The sequence below is a fragment of the Embiotoca jacksoni genome, unplaced genomic scaffold, assembly GCF_022577435.1.
Source record: "Embiotoca jacksoni isolate LCO1_2020_lvr unplaced genomic scaffold, fEmbJac1.0.p SCAF_4, whole genome shotgun sequence".
Taxonomy (NCBI): Eukaryota; Metazoa; Chordata; class Actinopteri; family Embiotocidae; genus Embiotoca; species Embiotoca jacksoni.
Window position 1 is genome coordinate 2418618 of NW_027185392.1, and position 25898 is coordinate 2444515.

A 25898-nucleotide genomic window follows, 5' to 3' on the forward strand; every position below is an offset into this window, starting at 1 on the left:
TCCGCCCCTCTTGAAACCTGTAGTTTCTGTAGTGGAAATCACTGCAGGGACTCAGGAACACTTGGCTGTAAACAGGCACGTTGCTCCTCAAAATCTGATGTTTCTCTGCTCCAGTTTCAGGTCCACGGTGAAATCACAAATGATCTCGTACCAGCGGACATAGAAACGTGTGGAGCTCCGTCAGCTCACGTCACCTCCTGTTTGGAGATGTTGATCAAGAGACGACACTCGTCGTGCTGCGTTCAGGAACTCTCTGAACTTATTGATCGACCTCCTACTTGCTCTGTCACAGAAGACGTCTGGTTGGTGAAAACATGTTCTGTGTGAGGCGTGTAAAGAAAACAGGAAGCCGTAAAGTTTAAAAGCTTTAATGACATCGCACATATTTGACAGAGAGAGCGTTAAAGTCTACAGGTGCAGTTTCATACATGAGAAAAGCTTTTATGATCTAACTTTAAATATTCAGCCTGGAACAGCTTCTTCTTCATTCCTATAGATGCAGATCTGATTGTGCAGTAAGATGGCGTTAACTTCCATACATGTTCAGTACGATAGATATACAGTGACGGAGAGCAACACGAGTATCAAAGAGCAGAAAACCCAACGCAGCGCGGTGCCGACAACAAGCAAGCGACCTTCATCAGTCCACGGAGGGACGTCCAGCCGGGCCGGGGGATGATGCCGACGGGCCGGGGGACGACGCCGACGGTACGACGCCGACGGGATGCCCAGACGGGCCGGGGGACGACGCCGACGGTACGACGCCGACGGGATGCCCAGACGGGCCGGGGGACGACGCCGACGGTACGCCGCTGACGGGACGCCCAGGCGAGCCGGGGGACGCTGCCGACGGTACGACGCCGACGGGACGCCCAGGCGAGCCGGGGGACGCCGCCGACGGTACGACGCCGACGGTACGCCGCCGACGGGACGCCCAGGCGAGCCGGGGGACGCCGCCGCCGCCGGTCGACATCGCCGCTTCCACATTACACACTGAGCTTCGTTACTTCCAGCAGAAGGAACCAAAGAAAACGTATTAAAAGAAGAGGAGTTTAGTTTCAGGTGAGTTTCAGGCGACGGGCTGATGAAGCATGCAGGTGGACATTTCTACATCGTCATCCTCGGAGGAGACGGAAAAGAAAAAGGCTGCAGAGACGGAAAGGTCGAAACAAGAAGAAACTAAATGCACTGTTGGTCCAATTTCTCCACGGCAGAAGAACGTCGGTCGTCTCCGAAGACGCAAAAACTCTGAGCTGCTCGGAAAAATAGAAAAATAATTTCAGAAAAAAAAACAAAAAAACAACAACAACAACAACAACACGTGAAGCGTGCGGTCGCCGCCGACGTCACGAGAAACAGTGAGGAGACGACTGATCAGCCAATCACCTACCGATGAGCTGCGATGTCACAAACCGCTGTGACATCACCGCCTCGACGTGTCCGAGCGATGTCTTCCCGCCTCGCGACCGAACAAACAAACAAACAAATATCAAAACAAAAACAAACAAAAAACCGCATTCAGAGTAAACACAAATAAAAATCGACGTCGCGCTTTGGTGAAACTTTTCCCCGCAGTCAACCTCTGCCATTCGCTGTTCGGCAGTGACATCACGGCGATGTCACCACCAGGTGTGCTTGTTTCCTGTTCCCTCGGAAAGCGGATTATTGATCGGACAGGCGCTCCGGTTCTCCAGCAGAGCTCGTCCCGATCGATCGATCGATCAATCAATCGAATTCACGGATGTTCTCCAACATGGCGGGAACAAGTTTGGTCGCAGCACTGTGTTTGAACAGGAAAGGTCAGAGGTCAACGTGCGAGAAGGTGAAAGTGCATCTGACTTCAGGAAGGTTTCCGCCTTCGTGAAGCGAACAGCCTCCGAGGTCGGAGCGCGCTCTGATGCCGATTCCAGTTCGGAAGTTTCCCGCTGAAGAGACAAAACGTTCGTAAAGAAGCTAACGCCGGCGTGTTCGAGCATCAGAGCGTCCGGACTCGTCGTTTCACCAAAGCGCCGCGTCTCTTCCTTCCTACTACTTCTTCTTGCTGAACAGACTGAAGCGCTTCTCCTTGTCCTTCTCCTTGTCCTTCTCCCTCTTCCCGGGACTCGACTCCGTGGTCAGCGTGACGGCCGCCGGCAGCGTCTGAGCGCGCCCAGAGGCCGGCGTGCCGGGGTTACTGCTTTGGACGTCGGAACGGTCGGAGGCGTTCAGGATGGCCTGGATCCAGGTGCTCATCTCCTCCTGCAGGGGGCGACACAGGCCGGTGTTATTACTATTATTACTGTTGTTGTTGTTGTTGTTTTTATTACTGGACGCTTCAACTAAACGTTTTCATTGGATGGAACTCACCTCATCTTTGGCTTGGAACAGGTACTCGTTTCCATCGGAGACTCTGAAAGACAGGTGAGACGGAGGTGAGACAGGTGAGACGGAAGTGAAACGGAGGTGAGACGGAGGTGAGACAGCATTGGTGCCTCTGATCTGGTCTGTGTTCCCTGACCGGACCTCTGACCCGGTGCTGTCAGGCGTTACCCGAGTTTGTTACCTGAGTTTGAAGACGTGTTTCTTCTTCTTGTAGTCGGAGGCGACGTCACAGTTGGCGTCCTTCAGGCTGACGGGTGGCTCGTTGTGATAGGCCACGCCCTGACCGGCCGCCTTGCTGTCCTTGTAGAAACCCATTTCCTGGTGGTTGATGACACAATACACGTTGTGCCACGACCTGCCAATCACAGAGCAGAGGAGTCAGTGAGGGCGGAGCTAAGCGGGCCATCTTGAGCGGCTGAGGGTCTCACCTGTTGGAGGCCTTCTTGTTATGCCCCTCCCATTCATGTTTGCGGTGCAGCAGTCCCTCCAGCTGTGAGGACGAGTCCTGGTTCTTGGCGGGCAGCGTGGACGACTGGCTCTTCCTGCCGGAGGTTGGCGAGGGGGTGGGGCTCGGCTCCTTGGAGCTCCGCTCAACAACGCCGTTCACCAGATCTCCTCCGTCCACTCCGTCCACTCCGTCCACTCCGTCCTGGACCGGTGGAGCAGACAACCCATTAGATAATAATAACCAGTTTTTTTGTCCTCGATGACACTCAAGAGGTTCGGACTGTAAATTAAACTTTCTCTGATCAAAACTTCAAAATAAAGTTCCTGTTTGAGAGTATTAATAAATGAATGAATCATGTGGTTGTCGTTCTGGATGATTGATTTTAAATGTAGTTTTAATCAGTTTGTATGAAATCTTCACGAGTGAAGTGAAGTCACATCTGGACTATTATTTGGAAAGTCAGTTTTAATATCCACCTGAGAACAGTTCTGCAGGTGGACGTTCATCTAAAATGTGAAGCTTCTTTTATAATCAGGAAGTCAGAACTTCCCTGTGGATTTTCAAAATAAGAACAGAATGATGTGTTCGTGGTACTGACCCGAGGGGACTCCTTGTCCGACGGGAGGCCGTTCTGAGTGACGCTGCGGACACAGAAGATGAAATCACTCCTTACTGTCTCATTATAAACGTGCTCTGAGTGTGTGCAGGTGTTTCCGGAGCTTTCACCTCTGCTGCGGAGCTTCCTCCAGCAGCACCACAGCTGCCTCTGGAGACGGCGGCCTCCTCCTCCTCTCCTCCTCCTCCTGCTGCCTCCTCACTTCCAGCAGCTCCAACTGGAAGACAGACGTACAGATCTTCATCATCGCTACAAATCCTCTTCCTCCTCATCGCCACCTTCATCACTACCTTTCATCACCGTCCTCACCGTCGTCAGCCTCTCCAGCGCAGAGAAGCGCTCCTCCCACGTGGCGGCCGACTTCTCGAAGGCCTCGTGGCGCTTGATGAGCTTCTCCACCTCGTCCACGCTCTGGCCCACCTCCCTGCTGGACAGGTAGGGCTCCTGGCCCAGAAGCCACGCCTCCGCAACCCCCGCATCCCGGGAGAATTGGTGCACCTCCAGGACTGAGGAGGAGGAGGAGGAGGAAGGTTAGACTGACGCTTCGTCAAATGGGGGGTGAAGACAGAAACAGCTGCAGGACAGTGAAGGCGACGTCTGTCATCTGTTTACTGATTCCTGAGTTTAACCTTGAAGGCAGCGCCTCCTACCGGGTAACTACCTCTGAACATCAGTTTTTAATGAGGTCTTTGCGTTACTGCGGCGCGTCACTGAGGAGTGGTATTGCGACGTGTTACTGCTGCCAGTTTAACTGTTAAATAAGCTGCCGGTTGACCGATCAGATGTTTCCCGTCAGAAGAGTGAATCTGTCAGAAAACAAAATGATGAAGAGGAGGATGAAGGCATGTCAGAAGACGTTTGGACGAAGCAGCTGCACTTCGTGACTCAACCACCTGCAGCGTTTCCTGATTGGTTTGACAGCAGAAGACGCTCGGTCGGCTTCGTTAAAGGACGCCGAGACCCGGAGGACTCTTCATCAGCGCTGACTCAGCGCAGCCGCGTCCAATCAGCTGCGACCTCTGAGGTTTACAGAAAGTAAACAAACAGGAAGTGAGTCTTACTGAGTCGCAGCCACTCCCATCGGTCCTCCCACTTGTCAATCATCTCCTTCCTCTTGTCCGTCAGCTGCAGTAACTTCTCTTTGATCTGAACAACACAAAACAAATTATGAGCTCCGCCCACAAAGACTTTCACAATAAAGTCAAAATGTTTGCAGAATACAGTTGCAATATTACAAAAACAATTTGACAAAATACAAATGTTTTAAATAAATACAAATTTAACAATATGACATTTTCACAAAAACCTTTTTATCATGTTATTTACCACTTTTTCATTTTATTTCATGTTTTTCTTGTTATATGATTTTCTTGTGTCATGTCTTTTATTTCTCGTTGTGCTGTGACATCACTTTCCAAACATGACGACTTCTCTGGTTATGAAAGACTTTCCGTCCCACTTGTTTCATTTGTTCTTTGACTGAGTTGCCGTTTCTGGTTCTGGTTCTAGCAAGGCCACCTCTGTGTTTGGACTCACCTCCTCTGAAGCGTAGTGCTTCCTGGCCAGCAGGGCCTTCCCCAGCTCGATGCAGGAGGTGAAGCTGTCGTTGCGGGCGTCGATCTCAGCCTTGATGCCCTGGTGGTTGTTCATCAGCAGCTCCACGGAGGAAACATCTCTGAAACACACAAACGGCTCCGGTCAGCGCGGTTCTGATCCGCTGAGGTTGGCTGACGTGCAGCAGATCGGGGGCGGGCCTACCTGGGATTCTCCTGGGCCTTGATGAGCCGGATCACGTCGTCCATCCACAGCAGCAGGTCTCGGACCATGCTGAAGAACCGGAACTTGTCCCCGGTGTCGAGGAGGCGGAGCCGGCGTCCGTCGCAGGCCTCCAGCAGGCTCCTCCAGGCCTCCAGCACTTCACTCTCCCGCCGCTGGATGTCGTCCGCTTTGTCTCCGGCGTACGCCGACTGCAGGCGCACCGCGTCCTCCTGCAGCTGCCTCACCTGCAGCACGGGGTCAAAGGTCAGGACACGCGAGATAACAACAGCATCCTGTCAGTCAGCCGACGGATCATCAGGTGCGGCGGTCTCACCTGCGTTCCCAGCGCCTGGATGTCGTGTTCGAAGGTGGTGTGCATCCTCTGCAGTGTCTCCACCGTGTTCTGGTCGCGGCCAACCTCCTCTGGCAGCTTCTTCTGTTTGTCCATGATGCGTCCCAGGATCTCCTTGGCGTCGTGGTAGAACTTGTGGAGCTCGAAGGAGGCGGCGAGGATCTGCGTGCGCGTGTCGATGAGCTCCAGCAGGTCGGCCCATGCCTCGTTCAGCCCGTCCTTCCACTCCGCCACTGTGGCCGCGTCGCCGTGCCCCGCGTTGATCAGCTCGTCCGCCTGACGGTTCACGGCGTCCACGCGCTCCTGCCCGATGTTCCCGGTGTCCCGGGCGAACTCCCGGAAACGCTCCTGTAGCATCTGTACAGCAGGTCGGAGGTCAGAGGTCAGAGGTCAGTAAACAGTCTGAAGTAGGAACACAGAGCAGGCACTTACCGTGACGTGCTCGTAGTCCTGTCCCAGCTCATGTGACCCAGCCACCACCTCCCGCTCCGCGATCCACTGCTCTAGGTCGTCCACCTCCCGGTTCAGCTGGAAGAGGCGGAGCCTCTCGTCCAGTTTGCCCCGCCTCTCTTCTGACAGGTCTTTCAGACCCGCGTACAGCTTATCCACCTGAGACTGACGCATGCTGATCCGCTCGCTGACACACACACAGACACACACACACACACACACACACACAATCCTGTTACTGGATGGACTCGGTCCCTCAGACAGAACACACACACAGACACACATATGGAAAGGAAGTGCTTTCCTTCTGTCATAGCTGCCTTCAAAGTAAAAGCAGTGTGTCCTGGTTTAGTCAGATAAATCATTGGTTACAAATTAATATTAACTCCTGTGATACTGATTATTGATTATTGACCAGAACCTCTCGGGGTGTCCGTCCCCCACCAGTCCTCTGCTGGTCTTGGACAGCAGGTGGACAGTCTCGGCGTAGTCCTCCACCGCCTGCTCCACGATATGGTGCTTCTTCAGCATGGTGACGGCGCTCTGCTCGTCCTGGTCAAAGCATCACATTCATCAATCAGTTAATAACCTGCATCACGTGGGTGGAGTTTAGTCGAGGTGTGAATGACTGGTGCCCCGCCCACCTTGGCCTTCTCCTCTGACATCATGTACAGCTCCTGCTCGCTCATCCAGGCCTCAGCCTCGGCTGCGTCGAAGTAGTACTGCTGGGCCTTGTGGGCCTCCTCTAGCCGGCCGTGCCGACGCTCCGCCTCCTCCATCAGCTGCCGCCACAGCTGCTGCAGGTCGGCCAGGCGCTGGCGGATCACATCTGCGTTGGAGGACTCGTCCTGCAGGAGGCTCTGACTGCGCTCCAGGATGTCGTCGATGCGCGGCTGGTGGCCCTGGATCTCCTTCTGCAGCGTCTGAGGATGTTCATGCCGACAGGAAAAGAGTCAGGACACAGACAGGAAGTACAGCGCACACACAGGAAGTACAGTTGAAGCCCTGAAAAACGCGCCCCCACCTGGTTCTTCTTGATGAGCAGCTGAACCGTCTGCAGGTTGTGTCCGTGGTCGGTGCACGTGGCCACAGCCATCCGCTCCTGAACCCAGAGCTGCAACCAAGAACCAGAACCACAGTGAGGGTCTGAAGTACCAGTTCTACTCCTGAGGGGTCAGTTCTGGTTGGGGTCAGATCTGGTCAGGGTCAGGTCTACTTACGATCTCGTCCTCGACGTCCCGGTTGAACTGGTGAACCTCTCTGGACGCCACCAGGAAGTTCTTGCGGCGTCTCAGCGGATCCAGCAGCTCCTGGAACTTCTTCTCTACCACCTGCCTCCGGCCGTCCACCTCCTCAGTGTCCTTCACCTCCTGACCAAGAGCCTTCACCTGGCTCTGCAGCTCCACCACCTCTTTCTGACGCACCTCCACCTGGTTCTCCAGCATCTGCAGGGGGGACAGTCAGACTCAGCCTTCTGCTACACCTGCACCGTACCACCACCACCACCTCACAGTCCTGGTTCTCCAGCCCGGTTTACTCACTGAGCAGGAAAGCCTGATCAGCATGTAAACCGGAACCCGGACCAGGTTTCTGTGTTCTGTCTGCTCCACAGGAACCACAGGAACCACCTACCTGCTGCTTCTTGAGCAGGATGTTGACGGATGTCAGGTCTTTGCCGTAGTCGTCGGACTGGATCTGACCCTCGAGGCCGCCCAGCCACTTGTCGAGGTCGGCGCAGCTCTGGGTGAACAGCTCCGCCTTGTTGGCGTCGAACAGACACTGGGCTTTGGTCTGCGTGGTGGACTCGAGCTCCTCCCACATGGTATGGAGCGCCGACAGCTTCTCCTTCACCACCGCGTCCGTCTCCGGCTTCTCCGACACCAGCAGCATGCCGTCCTGAGGTCAGGAAAGAAAACCCGGGTCAGGTCCCGGTTCACTCCTTGGATAATGGCAAGTAATGTCTCGATCAATAAAACACCCGCTGCTCTCCGACAATTTGATAATTTATGATGTGGATTCAGTACTTTGGCTCTCAGTGATGTCATTTCTGCACGGATTAAAGAAAATGACCACAGGGAGCTGTTAGCCGTTCGCTTTTAGCCTGCGCTGTGCAGTGTAAAAAGCATAAAATATCCCACTGGAAATTAACCTGAAGAGAAATGAGACAAACTGACGCTTCAATTGAGAAACACCATAATAGCTAGCTACCGCTAACGAAAACATGTTAGCCTGATATGCTAATACGAGTGTACGGGCTAAATAATTGGAGCTTAATAAATATTTGCATTGTAAAGCTGCACTTATATTTTTATGAATTTCTCTACTACTAACAAGCTAAATATGTTAGCTAGGGAGCTAACTAGGCTATCGTTATCTGACAGCTAAACTTAATTATTACATCATGTCAGAACCTACTGACAGAGTTTATTTTTGTTGTAATTAATTTTGAGCTTTAGCTAACAATAGTCATCCAGCAGGTGTTTCTACCTGATGTTGCAGTAAGAACTTCGATCAGCAGCTTCAACTGAACTTTAAACCATTAAATCAACCGTCTGTGGTTCCCCATTACAGAAGCGGTTCGCTTGCTCAGCTGCAGTTCGAAGCTCCTGAACGACCCCTCTACCTTCTGGATCTTGTCCAGCCACTCTTTGTTGGACTGCAGTTCGGCCATGAAGGCCTGGTGCTTCAGCCACTTGCTGTGCAGGTTCCTGGCCTCGTCGTAGGTCATGTCCTGAGCTGTCAGCATCTTCTCGTTGATCCACAGAGACAGCTGCACACAAACACAAAACATCCAAGGGATCATCCTCTGGGGAGCAGGAACACATTCAGGACGTATTTATCTGTCTCTGAACCAAAACGACCCCGCCTCGCCTGGAGCAACAATTACACAACATGTGTCATCTTTAAAATCAGCCTGGACTGCTTGGATAACTCAGATCTGTATTATTGCGTAACCTCAGGTGAGACCGACCTCCTGGCAGTCCTGCAAGAACTTCTGCAGGTCTCGGTTGTCCTTCAGCTTCATCAGCAGCTCCACGGCAGCCTCCCTGTTCTTCTTGTGCCTGAAACGATGACGTGCTCAGAGTGACTGACTTTAACAAACCAACAGCACATTTACACAACCAAAGGACCCACAAACTAAAGGATCAACACTCCTAGTGAGTGTAACAGCTCCGACCTCTGCAGAGGGCATCCATACTATATTTCTAATCAGTGGAGGGAAATTATAAACTCATGTATGTGGCTGTTCTGGAGCTTCTGAACCAACGTCAAAACGAACCGCGAGCCTCCATTTAAAGCCAACAGATGACGTGATGAGACAACATCGAAGTTCAGTCATGGCAATTGTGTGGGCAACTGTGACTCAGATGGTCACACACACCAATCATTAGATTGGCGGTTCAAACCACATGCCAAAGTGTCCTTTGGAAGGACGCTGAACCCCAAGTTGCTCTGAGAACCTTCGTGGCCTTTGGTGTGAACAGAAGGCAAAAACTGCACTTTGTAGACTGCTCAGGTAAAAAGGATCTCTATAATGAACGATAACGGTCAAAAGCTCCAGAACAGACACTTCTGGAAGGCGTCCTGTTAAAGGTTTGGAGGTAGCGGCGGCCTACCTGTCGTCGATGGAGCCGACTCTCTCCTGGATGCGTTCGGCGTTGACGTTTCCGTCACTTGCCAGCCGCCTGCCGGCCTCCACCACACCGTTGATCTTGTCCTCATTGGCATCCATGGTGGTCATGAAGTCCTCCTGCTTCTTGATGGCGGCCTCGGCGCCCTCCAGAGTGGTGGGCATCTCGGTGTGAGCCAGGGCGTACTCCTGCAGGAAAAAGACACGTGGTTCAGGACTGAGGTGGGTTTGTGCTGAGGATGACGCTGGAGGGAAACGCACTGGGACCTCTGAGGACATGAGCGTCCATGTTTCAGACAGACTGCAGTCAGGAGGATCCTGTATGTTTACCTGGTTGTTGAGGAAGGCCTCGGCCTGCTTGGTGTCCCGCAGGAACAGCTGATAAGCGTGGGACTGGGACAGCAGGTTCTGACGGTTCTCCCACATCTTGTGCAGTTCGTTCCATCCGGTGTCGAGCGCCTGCAACCGCTGGCGCAGGAACATGTACTGCGCATCCGTCTGGCCTTGCGTCACCATCTCGCCCATGTCCCGCATCTTCTGGTAATCTTCCTCGTAGTTCTGGATCTCATTCTTGATGCCTTCATGTTGGGCCATCAGCTTCTCGGCCTCAGCCAGCGTGTTGGGCATGTCCTCTGAGGCGATGGCTGTCTGAGTGCGAGACAACCAGGACTGGAAGTCGTCCAGCTCACGCAGGAACTGCTGCAGCTTCCTGGCTTCGCCCAGAGACTCCTCTCGGTTCTTCAGAGTGTTCTTCATTTCCTCCCAGACAGCGGTGATCTCAGCCAGACGGCCTGTGATGGCCTTAGCCTGATCAGGGTGCTCCTCGGCCAGCCGCTGGGCCTCGCCTCTCAGGTCGCCCAGCTTGTCCTCGATGGCGGCCAGGTCGCGCTCCATGCCGGTCAGTTTGCGCTGCAGGGCCATGACCCCGGTGAGGTCGTTGCCCAGCTCCTGGGTGGACTCGATGACTTTGGTCTTCTCTTTGATCCACGACTTGGTCTCGTTGCAGTCAAGGTGGTAGTTCTGCACACCCAGAGCTGAGTTCAGGGACTCCTTCTTCCGGTCCACCAGGTCGCGGAATTGGCTCCACCTGGAGGCAGAGAGGAGGACCATCACTGTAAAAGCAGACCAACTAACTCTTCTTGGACTGTTCATCTCAAACCTTCAGTGCATCTGTACCTGTTGTTGAGTTTGTCCTGCTGGGTCTTGATGTCCTTCTCGCTTGGGTGACCATTGTGAATCAGCTGCCGGGCGATCTGGTTCACCACGGCAACGCGAGAGGCCTGGTTGTTCGTCTCTGGCTCCAGACTCTCAAACCTGCAAAGGACACATTCCCCATCAGTGCTGGTTGACAGAGACGTATAATCACAAGCAGGTAAACACAACCGTGTGGTCCTACCTGTGCTGTATGACCTCTAGGTCCTCCAGTTTTTCGGGGATCTCCATGCTGTTCAGCCACTGCTCCTTCTCGTCGATCCAAACCTCGCAGGCATCAGCCTCACTGAACATTTTGTAGAGAGCCAAAGCGTCTTGCAGCGCCTGCTTCCTCAGCTTCGTCAGCTCCGACACCTCTCTGTAGCGCTCCTCGATGCCAGCCAGTCGACCGCGCACCTCCTCTGACTCCGCCTCCTCTTTGGGCAGGGCGGCGGCCTGCTCATGGAGCGAATCGATGACCGATCTGTAGCTGGCCACTTCCACTGCGGCGTCCTTGTGTTTCCTGACCAGCGCCTGGGTCGAGAATTCGTCGTGGCCGGTCTCTCCACTGGAGACGATTCGCAGAGCGTCCAGCGTCCAGGCGTCCACGTCATCTGCGTCAGCCTGGAACTGGTGCAGGGCCAGAGCTTCCTCCAGCCTCTTCTTCCTCACCACCGCCAGCTGCTCCAGGGCCGCCCACTGAGCCTGCAGGTCAGCGATTCGCTCCTGGATCTTCGTGGCAGCAAAGTGGCCGGCCTCGACCATGGCCTGGCCCTCGGCGATGGTGTGCTGCAGGTGCCCGGCACGGCCGCTCATCTCATCCTCCAGGGCACTCTGCTGGCTGAGGAGGCGCAGCGCCCCCGTCAGGTCCTTGCCGTGCTCCATGGATGACAGGATCTGCTCCTTCTCACGGATCCAGCCCTCCTCCTCGGACATCTCCCAGAAGAACTTCCAGAGGCGGCGAGACTCCTCCAGGCGGGCACGGCGCTCTGCGGCCAACTGGGTCAGCTCCTGGTAGCAGAACTCCAGGTGGGCCACCCGGTCCTGGATGACCTGAGGGTCGCATGGTTTGTAGCCTGGACAAGATATTAACAGCACATTTTAGGGTTTGAAATAACAGACAGCTGCCACAAACCAGTAAAGAAAAACACAGAATAATTTAGAAGAAAGCCTTTGAACCCCGGGGGGACTAGAGATGGTGCTCACCACTGTCGTTGCCAGAGTACTTGGTGGCGTTGGTGGAGACTGCCTTCACTCTGTCAGCCTGAATGGCGATGTCGGCCTCCACCAGAGCGTGTTTCTGGAGCAGGTCCTCCACACCCAACAGATGTTTCCCGTAATCCTGAGACAGCAGCAACATCTGGAAACCGACAAACAGAGAGGACCGGACGTTAGAGCTGCGACCTGCTTCCTGTTCAGATCTCTGAACACTTCCTGGACTTCTCTCTGATGAGGGGGCGGGGTTAGTTTGGCTGTAGTCGTACCTTCATCTCGTCCATCCAGTCCATGATGTAGAGCATCTCCTGGAAGACTCTCTGCAGGCCCAGGTTCATCTCCAGCCTCTGCCGGCGAGCCTTCAGCAGCTCCAGCAGGTACTCCCACAGCCGGATCACGTTGTCCTTTCGGGCCGTGATGCGTTTGATATCGTGGTAGTGCTCCACCTCCAGCTCCTTCGCCACGGAGACCACAGCTTGGACTCGCTCCTCGTATGCCGCAATGTCCGTCTCAATGGCCTCGTGCTTCTTGGTGGCCGCCTCAACGGCCTGAAGGTCGAAGCCGAAGTTGTCCTGCAGACAGGGAGGCGTTCACGGGACCACAGATATAAAACCCTCCAGATGTGTGACGGGACACACCTGAGAGCTGTAGGCTGTTGCAGCGACGCCAGCAGACGTTTTCTTACCTGTGACACCAGTCTCTGGTTTTCGCTGAGCCAGGTCTCTCTCATGGCCGCCTTGCGGTCGAAGCGTCTGGCCAGCTGTTCCAGTTTCTCCTGACGAATCAGCTCCGTCCTCAGAGCCAGCTCCCTCTCGTGTTCCGCCTTCTCCAGTCGCTCCCAGGCCTGTAGGGACGAACACGAGACCGGTGTCAAACGCTGAGAAGCAGCAGCCGCCCCTGGTAACGAGAAGCTGCTGCTGTCGGTGAGAAGACCTCCGAGAACCAAACGGCCTTCTGCACGGTCTGAATTCAGAGTCACACTGAACTCAGAGTGACTCTGAATTCAGAATTCTACCTTCATTTAACCAGAACAGAAGCTATTTTCGGTTTCCTCCATCTTTAAAGATTTCAGAGGTCTAAAAGCTCTCCTCAGTGGTGACGGTTGGAGGATTTAAAGCTCGATGAGCGGCCGGTGGTTTCGAGCAGCTCTGACCTTGTTGATGTCTGAGATGAGTTTTCCCTCGCGGGGCATGTAGACCTTCTGATTGTTGGCTCTCATCTTACTCTGGATGGTGAAGAGGAGAACCTCCAGATTCCCCTTCTCGGTGAACCTGAGGGAGATCACAGAAGAGCTCAGAAGTCTGCACAGGTCCATCTAACTCTAACAGACAGCAGGAGGAGGAGGAGGAGGTTCTGACTTTGGAGGCTTCTCCACGGTCCGGTAGGTGTTGAAGGCCTGCAGCTGCTGCTGGACTCCCATCAAAGAGTTGGCGAACTTCCTGTTGTTGAGGATGATGATGGTCTGTTCGATCCACTCCAGCAGGTCCGAGGCCAGAGACTCGTACTTCTCGATCATCTTCTCTGTCTCAATGGCGTTGTCCAACACCTGGACAAAAAAACAGAGACACTTAAGAACACGGACAGAACCCCGGTTCTCCAGACTGCAGAGGAACATCGTCTTCTTTGTAATCTGAATAAATCAGAACGCTTTCTGAGCGCTGACGAAGACGTCACATTTAACACAGGATGGATTTTCACTGGAAGACGTTTTCCTGAACGTGTGACGACGTGTTCTGCTCACCTTCCCGATCCGTTTGCCCTCCACCTTCAGAGCCTTCATCTTGGAGAAGTAGTGGTAGTACGTCACCACGTAGGTGATGACCGACTTCTCGTCAGGGTGGTCCACACTGATATCTGCGGACAGGGGGAGGAGTCAGGAGGGTCGCCACAGCAACATCAATTAACTCAGTGAGTGTTTGTGCTTAAAGTGGTTCGTTATACTAGTTAGTTTCGGTAGTTGAATGGGTTAGTTTCATTAGTTAAACTGGTCAGTACCCTCTGGGTCCAGCAGCTTGGTGAGGCCCAGGTGTTGCTCTGCCAGGTTGAAAGCGTTCTGCAGGTTGTGGTGAGCATTGGACTTCTTCAGTTTATCAAAGTCGATCAAATCCGGTCTGAAAACAGAAAAACTTTACTGAGGAGGAGGAGGAGGAGGAAGAAGTGGAGGAGGAAAAGGAGGAGGAGAATGAATATGTTACCTGTGTTTGTGGATGATAGCGTTAAAGGCCATCCCGTCTCTCCAGCTGGTGCTGAAGTTGTGGATGTTGACGTTGGGATACCTGAGGAACAAGACAAGAAGTGTTAGTCACTGTTCAGACAAGTGGTGCAAGTGATATAAGTGATGCAGGTGGTGCAGGTGTTGCAGGTCTGAGAGTCTCACCCGGCCGTCTTCATCTGACACCAAAGCAGCAGAGCGTCTTTGGCGGAACGCTTCTCTTTGTTGTCTTCAGTCTCCACGCTGATGTCCTGAATCTGAGGACGAGACACATCAGAGTCACACCTCCACCCGTCTGATGTCCCCACCTCCATCTGTCTGATGTTCCCACCTCCACCTGTCTGATGTCCCCACCTCCACCTGTCTGATGTCCCCACCTCCATCTGTCTGATGTACACACATCCACCTGTCTGATGTTTACACCTCCACCTGTCTGATGTCCACACCTCTACCACTCTGATGTCCCCACCTCCACCTGTCTGATGTTTACACCTCCATCTGTCTGATGTCCCCACCTCCACCTGTCTGATTTGCACACCTCCACCGGTGTGTTACCTGGAAGCGGAGGATGATGGTCCAGATGAGGCCCAACGTCAGGCGGTGGTTTCCGTCCACGATGTCATGTGACCCCATGTTCTCCAGGTGAACCCGCTGCTCCTTCAGGAACTGCAGAGCTTTGTCCACGTTCTCCAGACAGTGGATTCTCATCCGCCCTTTGGTGGGTTTTGGCTGGAGACAAACGAGGAAGAGGAGTCACAAACATCAGAAACAAACGTCTGCAAACAGCCGCAGTTTCTCTGACGTCCACTAGATGCTGCTGTGATCAAACTGTGTTGAAGTGAATGAGAATGTGTGTGTTAACATGTTTCACTGCCAGGGCGGACAGTCACAATAAAAGTTGCATAAAGATATGGGGAACTTGTTGTCAGCAAAGATACAAGAGGTGAGGAACCCTCTTCCTCTGACTGTCTTCTTGGCCCTGAACGCAGCCCAGGAAGTGAGTGAACAGTGAAGTCTCCTTGGTCCTCAGGAAGGGGCGGGGCCGGCTGGATGTGTGGATCCAGAATCGGACGGAAACTCGGAAACAGTTTCATGTTTCAGAGGGAAAACAGGAAGTGGGACACACCTGGTTAAACTCTTACAGAGAGCTGCGTCTCCGGGGCAACGGCCCGACACTCCTAGGGCAATGGCCTGACACTTTTTAACGAGTGTGTGACAGTCGATTCACACAAAGTGAAGCGTCCACGTTTAAAGGAGGATCGATTGATGAAATGGTAACAATCTGATCATCAGTGTGTACTCAGAGTGTGTACATTTACTGCGTGTGTATTCACAGTGTGTATTAGAGTGTGTGTATATTGTGTGTATTACTAGTCTCTCTCCTGACAGTGTGTGTACAGTGTGTATATTGTGTGCATATAATGTGTATTGTGTGTATATTGTGTGTATTACCAGTCTCTCTCCTGACAGGACCTCCAGCAGCTTGATGAGCATGCGTCCGTCTCTCAGGTCCATGTAGAGGTCTGTGATTCTGCAAGAGACTCTGGACAGGTGGGAGTTCACCCACTTAGTGAAGGTCTTCTTCTGGACCGCCTCCCGCTCATCTGAACACACACACACACACACACACACACACAGAGACAAACACACACACACATTTAATCCTGCAGGAAGTTACATCACTCGGTCAGTTGGAATGAACCCATCAGCTGACTCCTGATCAGAGGATCAATTATCTGCATGTGAGGATGATGATGTTCAGAGTGAATGAAGAACGGCTGTTCGTCAGTTCTTTCAAATTAAAAGAAAAAGGTTGTCACAAAGAGGACACCTGCCTCAGGCAACGAGCAGTCTAATCAAAAATCAATAATCATCAGCTGTCTCCATGACGACACAGAGTCTCAATAAAATCAGAAAATAAACTGACAGAGCAACATGAAAAACCTTTCCCACATTGCTCTTCTGCTGTGAGCAGCAGACTGTTCACATTTAGTGGAACTGTGTGCGAGCACTCCCTGTCTGCAGTGCATCATGGGAGTTCAGACAAACATCACTGATCACTGTGGCACTGAAGGAAACTTAAAATCAGACAGATTCTCAGGCAGCTTCTGAACTGGCTGTTTCCCTGGAGGTTTATTCTGAAAGGACTTCAGAGATGATGATGTCATCGTTATCTCTGAGTGTGAACATGCGTGTTTCACGTGTGTGATTTTTGATGATCAGTATTTCTTTGTCTCTTCAGGTCTTCAGGAGTAACTTTGACCCCGAGAAAACAGGAAGGCTGTGGCATGTACATGAACTCAGGAAGTTTGTTTCAGTCATTATGCAGAGAGTCAATCAGGAGCCGTGCCTCAGACGATGATGTCACCTCAAACAACTGACCGATTAAATATTTTTATTTTAGATTTCACTGCAGCACTTTGTAGCTGTACATTTTGTCTGGCTTTTTATTTTGATAGGCAGACTGTTTGAGGTGTTTTGCAGCAGGTTTATGGTTCCTCGGGTGCACCCTGTACTCAGCAATAACATGTTTAAACTTTAACCATGAGCAGGTTAAAGGTCACCGATACGCCCTTCTCAGTGACCTTACAGGAAGCGAAACTCATTCATACAAAATAAAAGCTGCTCAGACTCTTGGTGCTGCAGCCATGTGATCAGAGGTGATACTGAGCATGCTCAGATCCACTCAGGTATCAGACCTGAGACACCCCCCCCTTGCAGTAAAAGGAGACGTGACCCGATCAGACTGGGCAGAATCTGGACCGGGTCTGAACTCGGTTCTGGACCTGAGAAGGCCGGTTGTTCAGGTCGAGCTAGAAAGAAATCGGAGAGGATTCTTCTGTCGTCGTCCCCTGAGCAGCGTTAGACCCGCCGCTCCCAAAGGTTGGGTCACGGCCCTGCGGTGGGTCGCTAGAGGTTTCGTTTGGGTCGCCAAAATAAAATTACAGAATTTCTTCCTGTGTTTTATTAAAGATTCCTGCTTGCAGCGCCAGTTTGTGACACATGAGGGCACGTTGGTTTCTGCAGTGAGCCGAAAGAAACGGAAGATTAGCTGATAAAAAAAAAGAGACGCAGACGACCGCAAACGGTAGCAACCTACGGCGGCCAGCATGAGGACGGACGAGACGCCGTCACCGCTACGGTCACAGGGGTCAGGGGTCAAGGGTCAGGTGGAGAGCCTCAACTCAGAGGAGGAAGTCAGGGCTGGTTTTAATCTGAAAGGCTAGCCTACATCCTGTTTGTTATATTGATGAGATGAAATAGAACAACATGACTCCGCCTCCGTGTTTATACGTTTTCAGGAGCGTTTCGTCCTGATCCGACCAATCAGAGCGCAGCGGGCAGCCTCCACCTGCGCTTTTCTTCTTCTTCTTACCTTGCAGCTGTTTGAATCGACCCTCCAGCTGGCTGTAGTTCACCTGCTGCTGAATCGAGTCCACTGACCCCCACTCCACCTCCATCACGCCGAATGTCCACCTCCACCCGAATGTCCACCTCCACTTAACTGTCCACGAGACGATTTGTTCTCAGACGGTAGACAGAATAAAACTCTCTGAGACGTTGACCATCGTCTCCAAGCAGAGTTCAGAAGCAGGAAGTCTCTCAGGTTTAAAAAAAATAAAAGTCCTCAGCCACAAAAATCTCAGAAACAGAAAATAAATCAATCTGTTCCAGGTGAAGACAACCTCTGAATTCTGAGATGAAAAGACGAACACGTCACACACACCTCGACTGGAGGCGGACTTCCTACCGATCAGGGATCAATAAAAACATCCAAGTCTGCCGGTTTTTCAGTCGCAGAAGAAGAAGTTTAAACTTCTGCAGCTGATTCAGAAGCAAGTCAAGTCGGTGAGTCGTCAGGAGGCGAAAGAGAAGAGTCCAGAGGTCGCAGGACAACGAGCCCAGCGCGGGTTTGTGTGTGTGAGTGAGTGTGTGTGGGTGTGTGTGTGCGCGGGTGTGTGTGTGTGTGAGTGAGTGTGTGTGGGTGTGTGTGTGTGTGTGTGGGTGTGTGTGTGCAGCAGCTACACGCGGCTCATTCTTCTTCTGCTGCGGATTTTTCCTGCTCAATGAGCTGATTGATTGTCCCGCTTCCCTCCTGACACACACACACACACACACACACACACACACACACACACACACACACACACACACACACACACACACACGCCCCGCCCACTGCAAACAGCCACCCCCCTTAACATCTGCTGTAAGAAATGAAAGCGTTCCTGAATTTCCAGCTTCAGTTGAACATTTTAAGTATTCAGTGAATTACTTTTAAAACGCAGGACATGAGCGACACGACTGTCAGCGTGACATTTGAGTCTTGCAGCTGTGAAGTTACACAGCAGGTTAATGCTCTACTCAAAACACACAGGAAAGGAAAACATGGCCACGATGAGGCTCAAAGACTGAACACACAATACAGGGACTTTTTACAGTGCGGACGGTGTGTGTCAGCCAATGGCATTACAGCTTGGCAATGATGTCATCAGAGGGTGTGAATGGGTGGGGGTGGGGAGGGGGGTGTTTCCCTTCATTGTTTCTTCACATTCCTGACTGAAGGACAGGAAACACGGAACAAACATCCTGCAGACACACACACACATACACACATACACACACACACACACACACACACACACACACACACACATGTTTGTGTTTCTGTCTTTGTGGGGACCCTAAGTGACGTGATGCATTCCAAGGACCTGCACCAGAACCTGGCTCAATCCAGATCCCAAAAAACAGGTCTGAACCTTCAATCAGTCCTCTGAAGGCGAGGACAGACACACTGTCCTTTACTGTCCTGGTCTGAAACCAGGTCCTCACAAAGACAGACAGACAGGAACACGCACACTCCGGTCGAATCATTGGCATAACATTTTTTTACGAATTAGAAAATATCAGCTCCAAGAGGCCTGTGGACAAACACTGAAGTTAACTACAACTCCCAGGGTGCATTCCACCAACTGACAGCCAATCAGAGCTTCATGTTCATGCTTAGCTGCAGTTTTTCGCTTATTGTGCTAAACCTGCTAAATGAAAACAACAGAAAGCATCAGCAGCATTTTAATGCTGCACTTCCTGTTAACTGATCTGCTGGTTAGGTAGGTAGGTAGGTATGATAGGTAGGTATTTACTTTATTAATCCCCGAGGGGAAATTTTTTTCACTACAGCAGCATACAGAAGCAAGATGGTTCACATATCTTTGATGACATCACTTTATTACATTTTGAAAAACTTTTATAAAAACACAGACTAAAACACCTTGTGGCGTCCCGGCTGAGAACCAGCAGCTCCATCTGATCCACAAAGCTAAAAATCAGTAGCGGGATCTGTTATAATGTTAGCTTCCACAGCTAACAGCTGTGCGGTCAGAGCTGACTGTCAGCCGACGATGAGCTCAGACTTAAAACATGCAGAGAAATCACTTCAACCACCAGCGAGCCTGTAGAGTGCAGAGCATGCTGGGAGTCTGACATCATCCCTTCACGATAAAATACATATGTGATCATTCCTTCACAATAAAATACACCTGTGATCGTCCCTTCACATTATTGTTGTTGTTGTTATAATTATTATTATTATTTTTCATCATGTGGTCTTCGTCATCTTGTTTTGTTGATCATGTTCTACATTCAGATCTCAGGTGTGTGTGTGTGTGTGTGTGTGTGTGTGTGCGTGTGTGTTACCTGCGAGCGCCTTGATGCGGGAGCGTTCGAAGAGGCGGGCCGAGCTGTTCTCGTTGTCCCACTCATCCTCCCAGCGGTTGTTGACCGTGTCGTTGCTGCTGCTGTACTGCTGCTGCAGCTCCATGTGGTCGTACTCGGCGGCCACCGTCGTCATCATGACCTTTGACCTCTGACGATGTCAGCGGAGACACATCAGCAACTTCAGGACAAAAACCTGCGGACCGGACAGGAAGACATGTCACTGCTCAATAGTTCGTCCTGAATACAGTACTGAGGATGGATCGCTGGAACCCAGCGGCCCCCCGCGGCTACAGACCAGAGTCCGGCCTTAAACCAGGTCTGATCAGCTGATCCTTCAGGTTCTGTCTGGACCTGAACTTCCCATCTGTTAACAGGCCATGAGGCGTTCGGGGAACGTCGGTAAATTACAGCTGCAAAGCAACATGGGTCACACTCTGACCTGCATTAAAACCGAAGATCTGTTCTGGAAACTAAACTTTCTTCCTGTTAAAATGTGTTTTATTAAATGTTGCAAGGACAGGTGAAGTCCAGGTATTGGTCTACCTGCAGGAAGCTCCGCCCACATTAAGGCGACAGAGCGTCGTCCAATCACCTGCTGGCTCTCTGAAGGTTTTATGTTCCCACCTGACACTAATCGACATGTGTCAGCGCCTCTCTGAATCTGTGTGATGTCCTCCCATTGACTGCGTGGGTCAGCTGACCGGCGCTAATGGAGGCAGGAAGTGAGTCAGGAGCCATTAGAGCACTCAGACCAGGACCAGAGGAGTCCTCTGGGACCCGCTAATGGACCAAGTTCCCCGAAACAGATCCACGACAGCAGCGTTACAAGAGGTCAGAGGTCGTTTCGGAACGACCAAACAGACAATTATCATTTTAAGCTAACAGGAGCTAAAATTAGCCACTGGGCTACCAAATGAAAATCAACACAGCAGGTCACACACTATGTAGTGTCTCACATTCATGTGTATCAACACCCCTTCCCCTCCCCCCCCACACACACCCCCAGCCCTAAACATTTCTTGAATACCCTCAGGGGGATGAGTTGGTGTTGGTGCCTGTGTGTGAACAAATGGTTGAGTTCCTCAGAAGCAAACATTAAAACATTCCTGACGGTCACAGCTGAGGGCTGCAGCGTCCTCACAGAAACACGAGGACAGACAGCAGGTGTCCATCACCTGTCTGCAGCAGCAGCAGCTGACGCTCAGCAGGGCGACGCTTGGACACGTTAACATGTCAGGGACGCATCGCTGAGTCTGAGACGTCTGAACACAGTCCAGATCTGAACATCACGGATAGGAGGGATAGTTCTCCGAGGACCAGGACTAAACCAGACTAAAACCAGGATAAATCCAGGCTAAAACTACAGTAAAACCAGTCCTGAACCAGGCTAAAACAAGAATGACACCAGACTGTAATGAGTCCTAAACCTGCCTTAAACCAGTCCTTAAACAGACTAAAACTCGGCTAAAACCAGTCCTAAAGGAGACCAAACCCAGTCTTAAGTAGTCCAAATGAGGTATCTGTTTTTGAAGAGTGACCACAGGTAACCAAGGTATAAACGTTATAAAACGTTCACTGACTGTTTGTCTCTAATGGACATCAGAGATAACGAAGAATACGAGGATGATGATTGTGGATTTGGGCCTGAGTGAACCAGTTAAATCTCTGACCAGGGGTTAAAGGTCAGGATTAAAAGGAGGCATTCAGAGACACACAGCAAAGTGATGAGGAGCAGTGGAGTGTGTGTGTGCTGCAGAAACAACAGCAGAAGAAGAATGAGCTCACTGCAGGGCGGAGTTATTGGATTTATTCAGCACACAAACAGTGATTTCCTGGTGAGCCGACCCCACCCGTCAACACCAGCAGCTCTTCGAGGTCGGAGCAAACAGGCAGCTTCACGTCTCACTGGATCTATATTTTGGTTTCTGTTTGAGTCTAGAACCAGAACCAAGACCAGCACAACCACCACCCAAAGTCCTGCAGCAATTTCACTGTTTTTGTGGTTTAAGTTCCTCTTTAGTTCACATCACAGATCAAAAGGTGGCACTATGGGAACGTTTACGACTCCAGGAACAATCTGGGAGCGTTCTGGAAACGTTCTGGAAATGTTCAGTCTGAGTCCGCCTTAACTTCCAGTTCTGGGTCTGAATAAAAGTCTTCACACAGTTTAACAACAACCTCAACTCTTCAGCTTCTGCTGACAAGAATGAAACATTTTCGGAAAAATTCACCTTCAGTTCACTGAAAATCTGAAAATCCACATTTACTCAATCTACAATGCACCTGAACACACGAGCCAGAGCAACTGTTCAGAACCAGCCCTGAAGAGGTTTAAACCAGGTCCAAAACCAGGTCCAAACCACATCAAACACTAAGTCCAAACCACCTCAAAAACTCGGTCCAAACCACCTCAAAAACTAGGTCCAAAACCAGATCTAAACCAGTCCAAAACCAGGTTTAAAGAAACTCAAAAACCAGGGCCAAACTGAATCCAAAACAGAGTTAAAGTTTAACAACAGTCCAAAACCAGGTTCTAAACTAGGCCCAAACCACCTAAAAAACGAGGTCCAAAACCAGTGCCCAAACCAGGTCCAACTTCAGTCTAAACGGGTCTAAAACCAGCACCTGTTGGGAACCCTCTTCTGTCTCAGCAGAGTTTTTGTTCTGGTGACAGAAGCGTCTCGAATGTTCTTTAACATCAGAAGAACCTTCGTAGAAAACATTTTAACTGACGGAGTGGAGGTTAAAGGAACCACAGGAACGTCTGTGTTCTGTGGAGACTTTTATGGATCTCTGGGAGAACGTTCTAGAGACTTTAACACTGAAAGAACCGACGCAGCATGAGAATATTATGAGATCCCTGATTTTGGACCATCAGAATGTTCCTCAGATGTTTATTCAGGTATGTTTGTGTCGATGATGAAACGCCAGCCAACATTATTTCAGTGCTGTCAGAACCCTTTAAGGAACGTTCTACAGACGTTCTGTGGAGGTAAACGGAACCACACGTGAAGCTTTAATCAGAGTTTCTGGAACATTTATGTAAAGATGAAGGAACCACGCTCCAGACAGGAACAGATGAAACCGTTTGGGAACGTCAAGATCGTAGAGTCCCCCGGATGTTTCCAGCCCATTTCCAGAACGTTCCCTGAATGTTCCTACAGTCGTAAAGTTTCCCAGAATGCCTTTTTGATCAGTGATGCAAACTAAAAAGGTACTTAATTGTAAAAACAGAATCTGCAGAAGGACTTGGTTCTGGACGTAAACAGAAACACAAACAGATTCCACCGAGCGGAACCTGAAGGCAACATGAATGATGTGTTTTGGAGAAACCTCAGGAAAACCTTCCCGGGACTGAGCCCGGTATTTGGGGAGTGTTTGGGGGTGAGGGCCCGGGCCTGCTCCTTCGCCGGACCTCCAGCATCCCGCCGCCGTTTTCCAGCATTTTCTCCCGGGCTGAGTGAACTGCGCAGCGGCCCACGGAGCCGCACACAGCCGGGGACAGCAGCTGCAGGCCAGACACATCCTGCCCGATCTGCCGCTAAAAAAACAGCTGGTATGTGCGCAGAGAGCCGGACTCCAGTCTGTTTATTGTCCTGAACACACACATTAACACCCTTCACCTCCTCCTCCTCCCCCTCCTCCGCGGCCACGCCTGTTTTTGCGTCCTTGCATGGCGCACCGTTATTCTCCTCCATCCTCCGGCCCACTAATGGCTGCTGGTGGGGCGGGGGACGAACGGCGGGGATGCGGGCTGAGGGGAGCCTCGGCCCGTCCACAGAGAGCGGTTCGGGCCGCGGGGAGGAGTGGGCACCGGGCCTCCGGGAGTCCGAGGACTTCTGTTGCTAAGCGGAGTCCGTTTGGCCACAATGAGCCGAGTCTCCCCGACACGGAGCGAAGTTAGCAGCGGAACAGAGGCTCCCGCTGCCCCCCTTCCTCCAATCACTGCAACAATAGAGACGCAATAGAAACAAGTAGAGGCAGAGCAGCACGAGCTTACCTGCTGGAGGATCCGACCGAGGCTCCAACTTCAGCTGAGAGGAGACGAGTCCGCAGACCGGAGAGCACCGAGAGCACCGGAGGGAGGCGGGAGGAGGAGGGAGGGGGGAGGGAGGGGGCTGCTGCTGCTGCTGCTGCAGGGAATGACGGGAAAGAATCCGCACTGCCCCCCTCCCCCACCCTTTCCCTCCCCCACCCTCTCCCTCTCCCTCCCCCACCCTCTCTCTCCTCCTCCTCCTCCTCCATCAGTATGCATCAGTGCGGGTCTGATTCGGATATACAGTCCGGTACTGTGATCCGGATCAGACCCGTATCCTGGTTTTCATCTTTTATTTCTGTGCCTGGACTTTGTGTTGCGTTCACGGACCGACTCCTGCTATGACTCTGAACAGTGGGGAAGTGCTGTGAGCGCCCCCTGCAGGCTGCAGAGCTCATTCTGAACACTGTGACCTGCAGGGGGCGCTGCAGGAGGCCGAGGCTCATCCTCTGGAGAACCCGAGACACAACGTAAACATGTCTTAAAACTTTTGATTTCTGTTTTTAACGAACTTTTTTATCTGAAATGTTCTTTTAATTTAATAATAATAATAATAAATAAAAAAATATTATGTTTATTTTTCTCGGGGCAGGAAATTCCCTTCAAGGATTTTCAAATTAAACTCCAAACCAGACACAGAAATGACATTCACATTAATGAAGTACTTTTACTCCCCACGAGTATTCATACTGAACCTGAGTATCTCTATTTTGCTCTGTATATTTAACAGCTTCAAGATTAAATTTTACATCAGTTCATAAATAAAAGTCCTCATATTTCTGATGTCTGTGTTTATAATAAACTAGAATTACAGCCGGCTGGTTGTTTTCCTCCGAGTCATAGTTTCCCTCCACAGCTGTCCAAACTTGTACAGATATAGTTTTGTAATGTCACTGACCTTTGACCCCCAAATTCTGACCAGCTCATCCTTCAGTCTCTGTCGGTGTTTGTGGTAAAAACTTTAACAGATTCTCTCCAGAGATATCATGTTCATTAGAATCCTGGTCATACCGACCTTGACCTCTGAACTTTGACCCCCTAGATCTGAGGCTCATGGGTAATTCAATATATATAGTCTTAACAGTATAAGTGTGTGTGTGTGTGTGTGTGTGGTACTTCCTGTTGTGTAACGTGAGCTGTGCTGACGCTCAGCACTGAGCCCATTACCTGCTGATGGATCTGCTTAACAAGCTCTGATGGAGAACACGAGAGTGATCTGATTGGATGAACCCACGAGGAGTGCATCACAGAATCGGAGGTACAAACATATCGATTCACTGCTCGGTACATCAGCTCGCCTGAAAACCTGCCGGATCAATACATCGTTAACTCGTCCTCCAATAGAGAAGTTTGTCAGGAATAAAAACAAATATTAATAGTCTGACAAACAAACAAATACTGTATGTTATGACAAAATCGAGTCTGTCCGTTATTTAGCACCCTGCTGGGTTCCTCTCTAAGATGTTCTGGGGTTCTGTTAGGAAAACCTTCCTGTGTTAAATAACCCCAAGAGAACCTTCCTGTGTTAAAGAATCCCGATAGAACCTTTCTGTGTTGAAGAACCCCGAGAGAACCTTTCTGCGTTAAAGAACCCTGAGAGAACCTTTCTGCGTTAAAGAACCCTGAGAGAACCTTCCTGTGTTAAAGAACCCCGAGAGAACCTTTCTGTGTTAAAGAACCCAGAGAGAACCTTCCTGTGTTAAAGAATCCCGAGAGAACCTTTCTGCGTTAAAGAACCCCGAGAGAACTTTCCTGTGTTAAAGAATCCCGAGAGAACCTTCCTGTGTTAAAGAACCCTGGGAGAACCTTCCTGTGTTAAAGAACCCTGGGAGAACCTTCCTGTGTTAAAGAACCCTGGGAAAACCTTCCTGTGTTAAAGAACCGAGAGAACCTTCCTGTGTTAAAAAACT

At 51.2% G+C, this 25898-nt stretch overlaps 1 protein-coding gene across 2 annotated transcripts; it reads right to left on the reverse strand.

The window, feature by feature from the left end:
- Positions 1-352: 352 nt before the first annotated feature.
- Positions 353-24066, reverse strand: LOC138209565 (spectrin beta chain, non-erythrocytic 1-like). 2 transcript variants are annotated; one of them, XM_069168237.1, is made up of 36 exons: positions 23953-24066; positions 19932-20145; positions 15687-15838; positions 14790-14963; positions 14400-14491; positions 14218-14298; positions 14018-14133; positions 13764-13876; positions 13381-13568; positions 13176-13293; positions 12708-12866; positions 12292-12594; positions 12014-12167; positions 11013-11883; positions 10793-10930; positions 9947-10703; positions 9603-9805; positions 8957-9047; positions 8609-8755; positions 7618-7881; positions 7206-7430; positions 7010-7099; positions 6630-6908; positions 6407-6537; positions 5968-6172; positions 5518-5892; positions 5184-5428; positions 4962-5100; positions 4487-4571; positions 3735-3931; positions 3536-3642; positions 3408-3450; positions 2790-3010; positions 2543-2716; positions 2347-2389; positions 353-2238 (listed from the first exon to the last, which is right to left on the reverse strand). In XM_069168237.1, exons 2-36 carry the CDS (start codon positions 20086-20088, stop codon positions 2029-2031), a joined length of 7047 nt encoding a protein of 2348 aa, XP_069024338.1. In that variant the 5' UTR covers positions 20089-20145; positions 23953-24066; the 3' UTR covers positions 353-2028. The 2 variants fall into 2 exon arrangements, with proteins under 2 accessions (XP_069024338.1, XP_069024339.1); XM_069168238.1 differs by lacking the exons at positions 19932-20145; positions 23953-24066 and adding an exon at positions 17611-17712.
- Positions 24067-25898: the final 1832 nt, after the last annotated feature.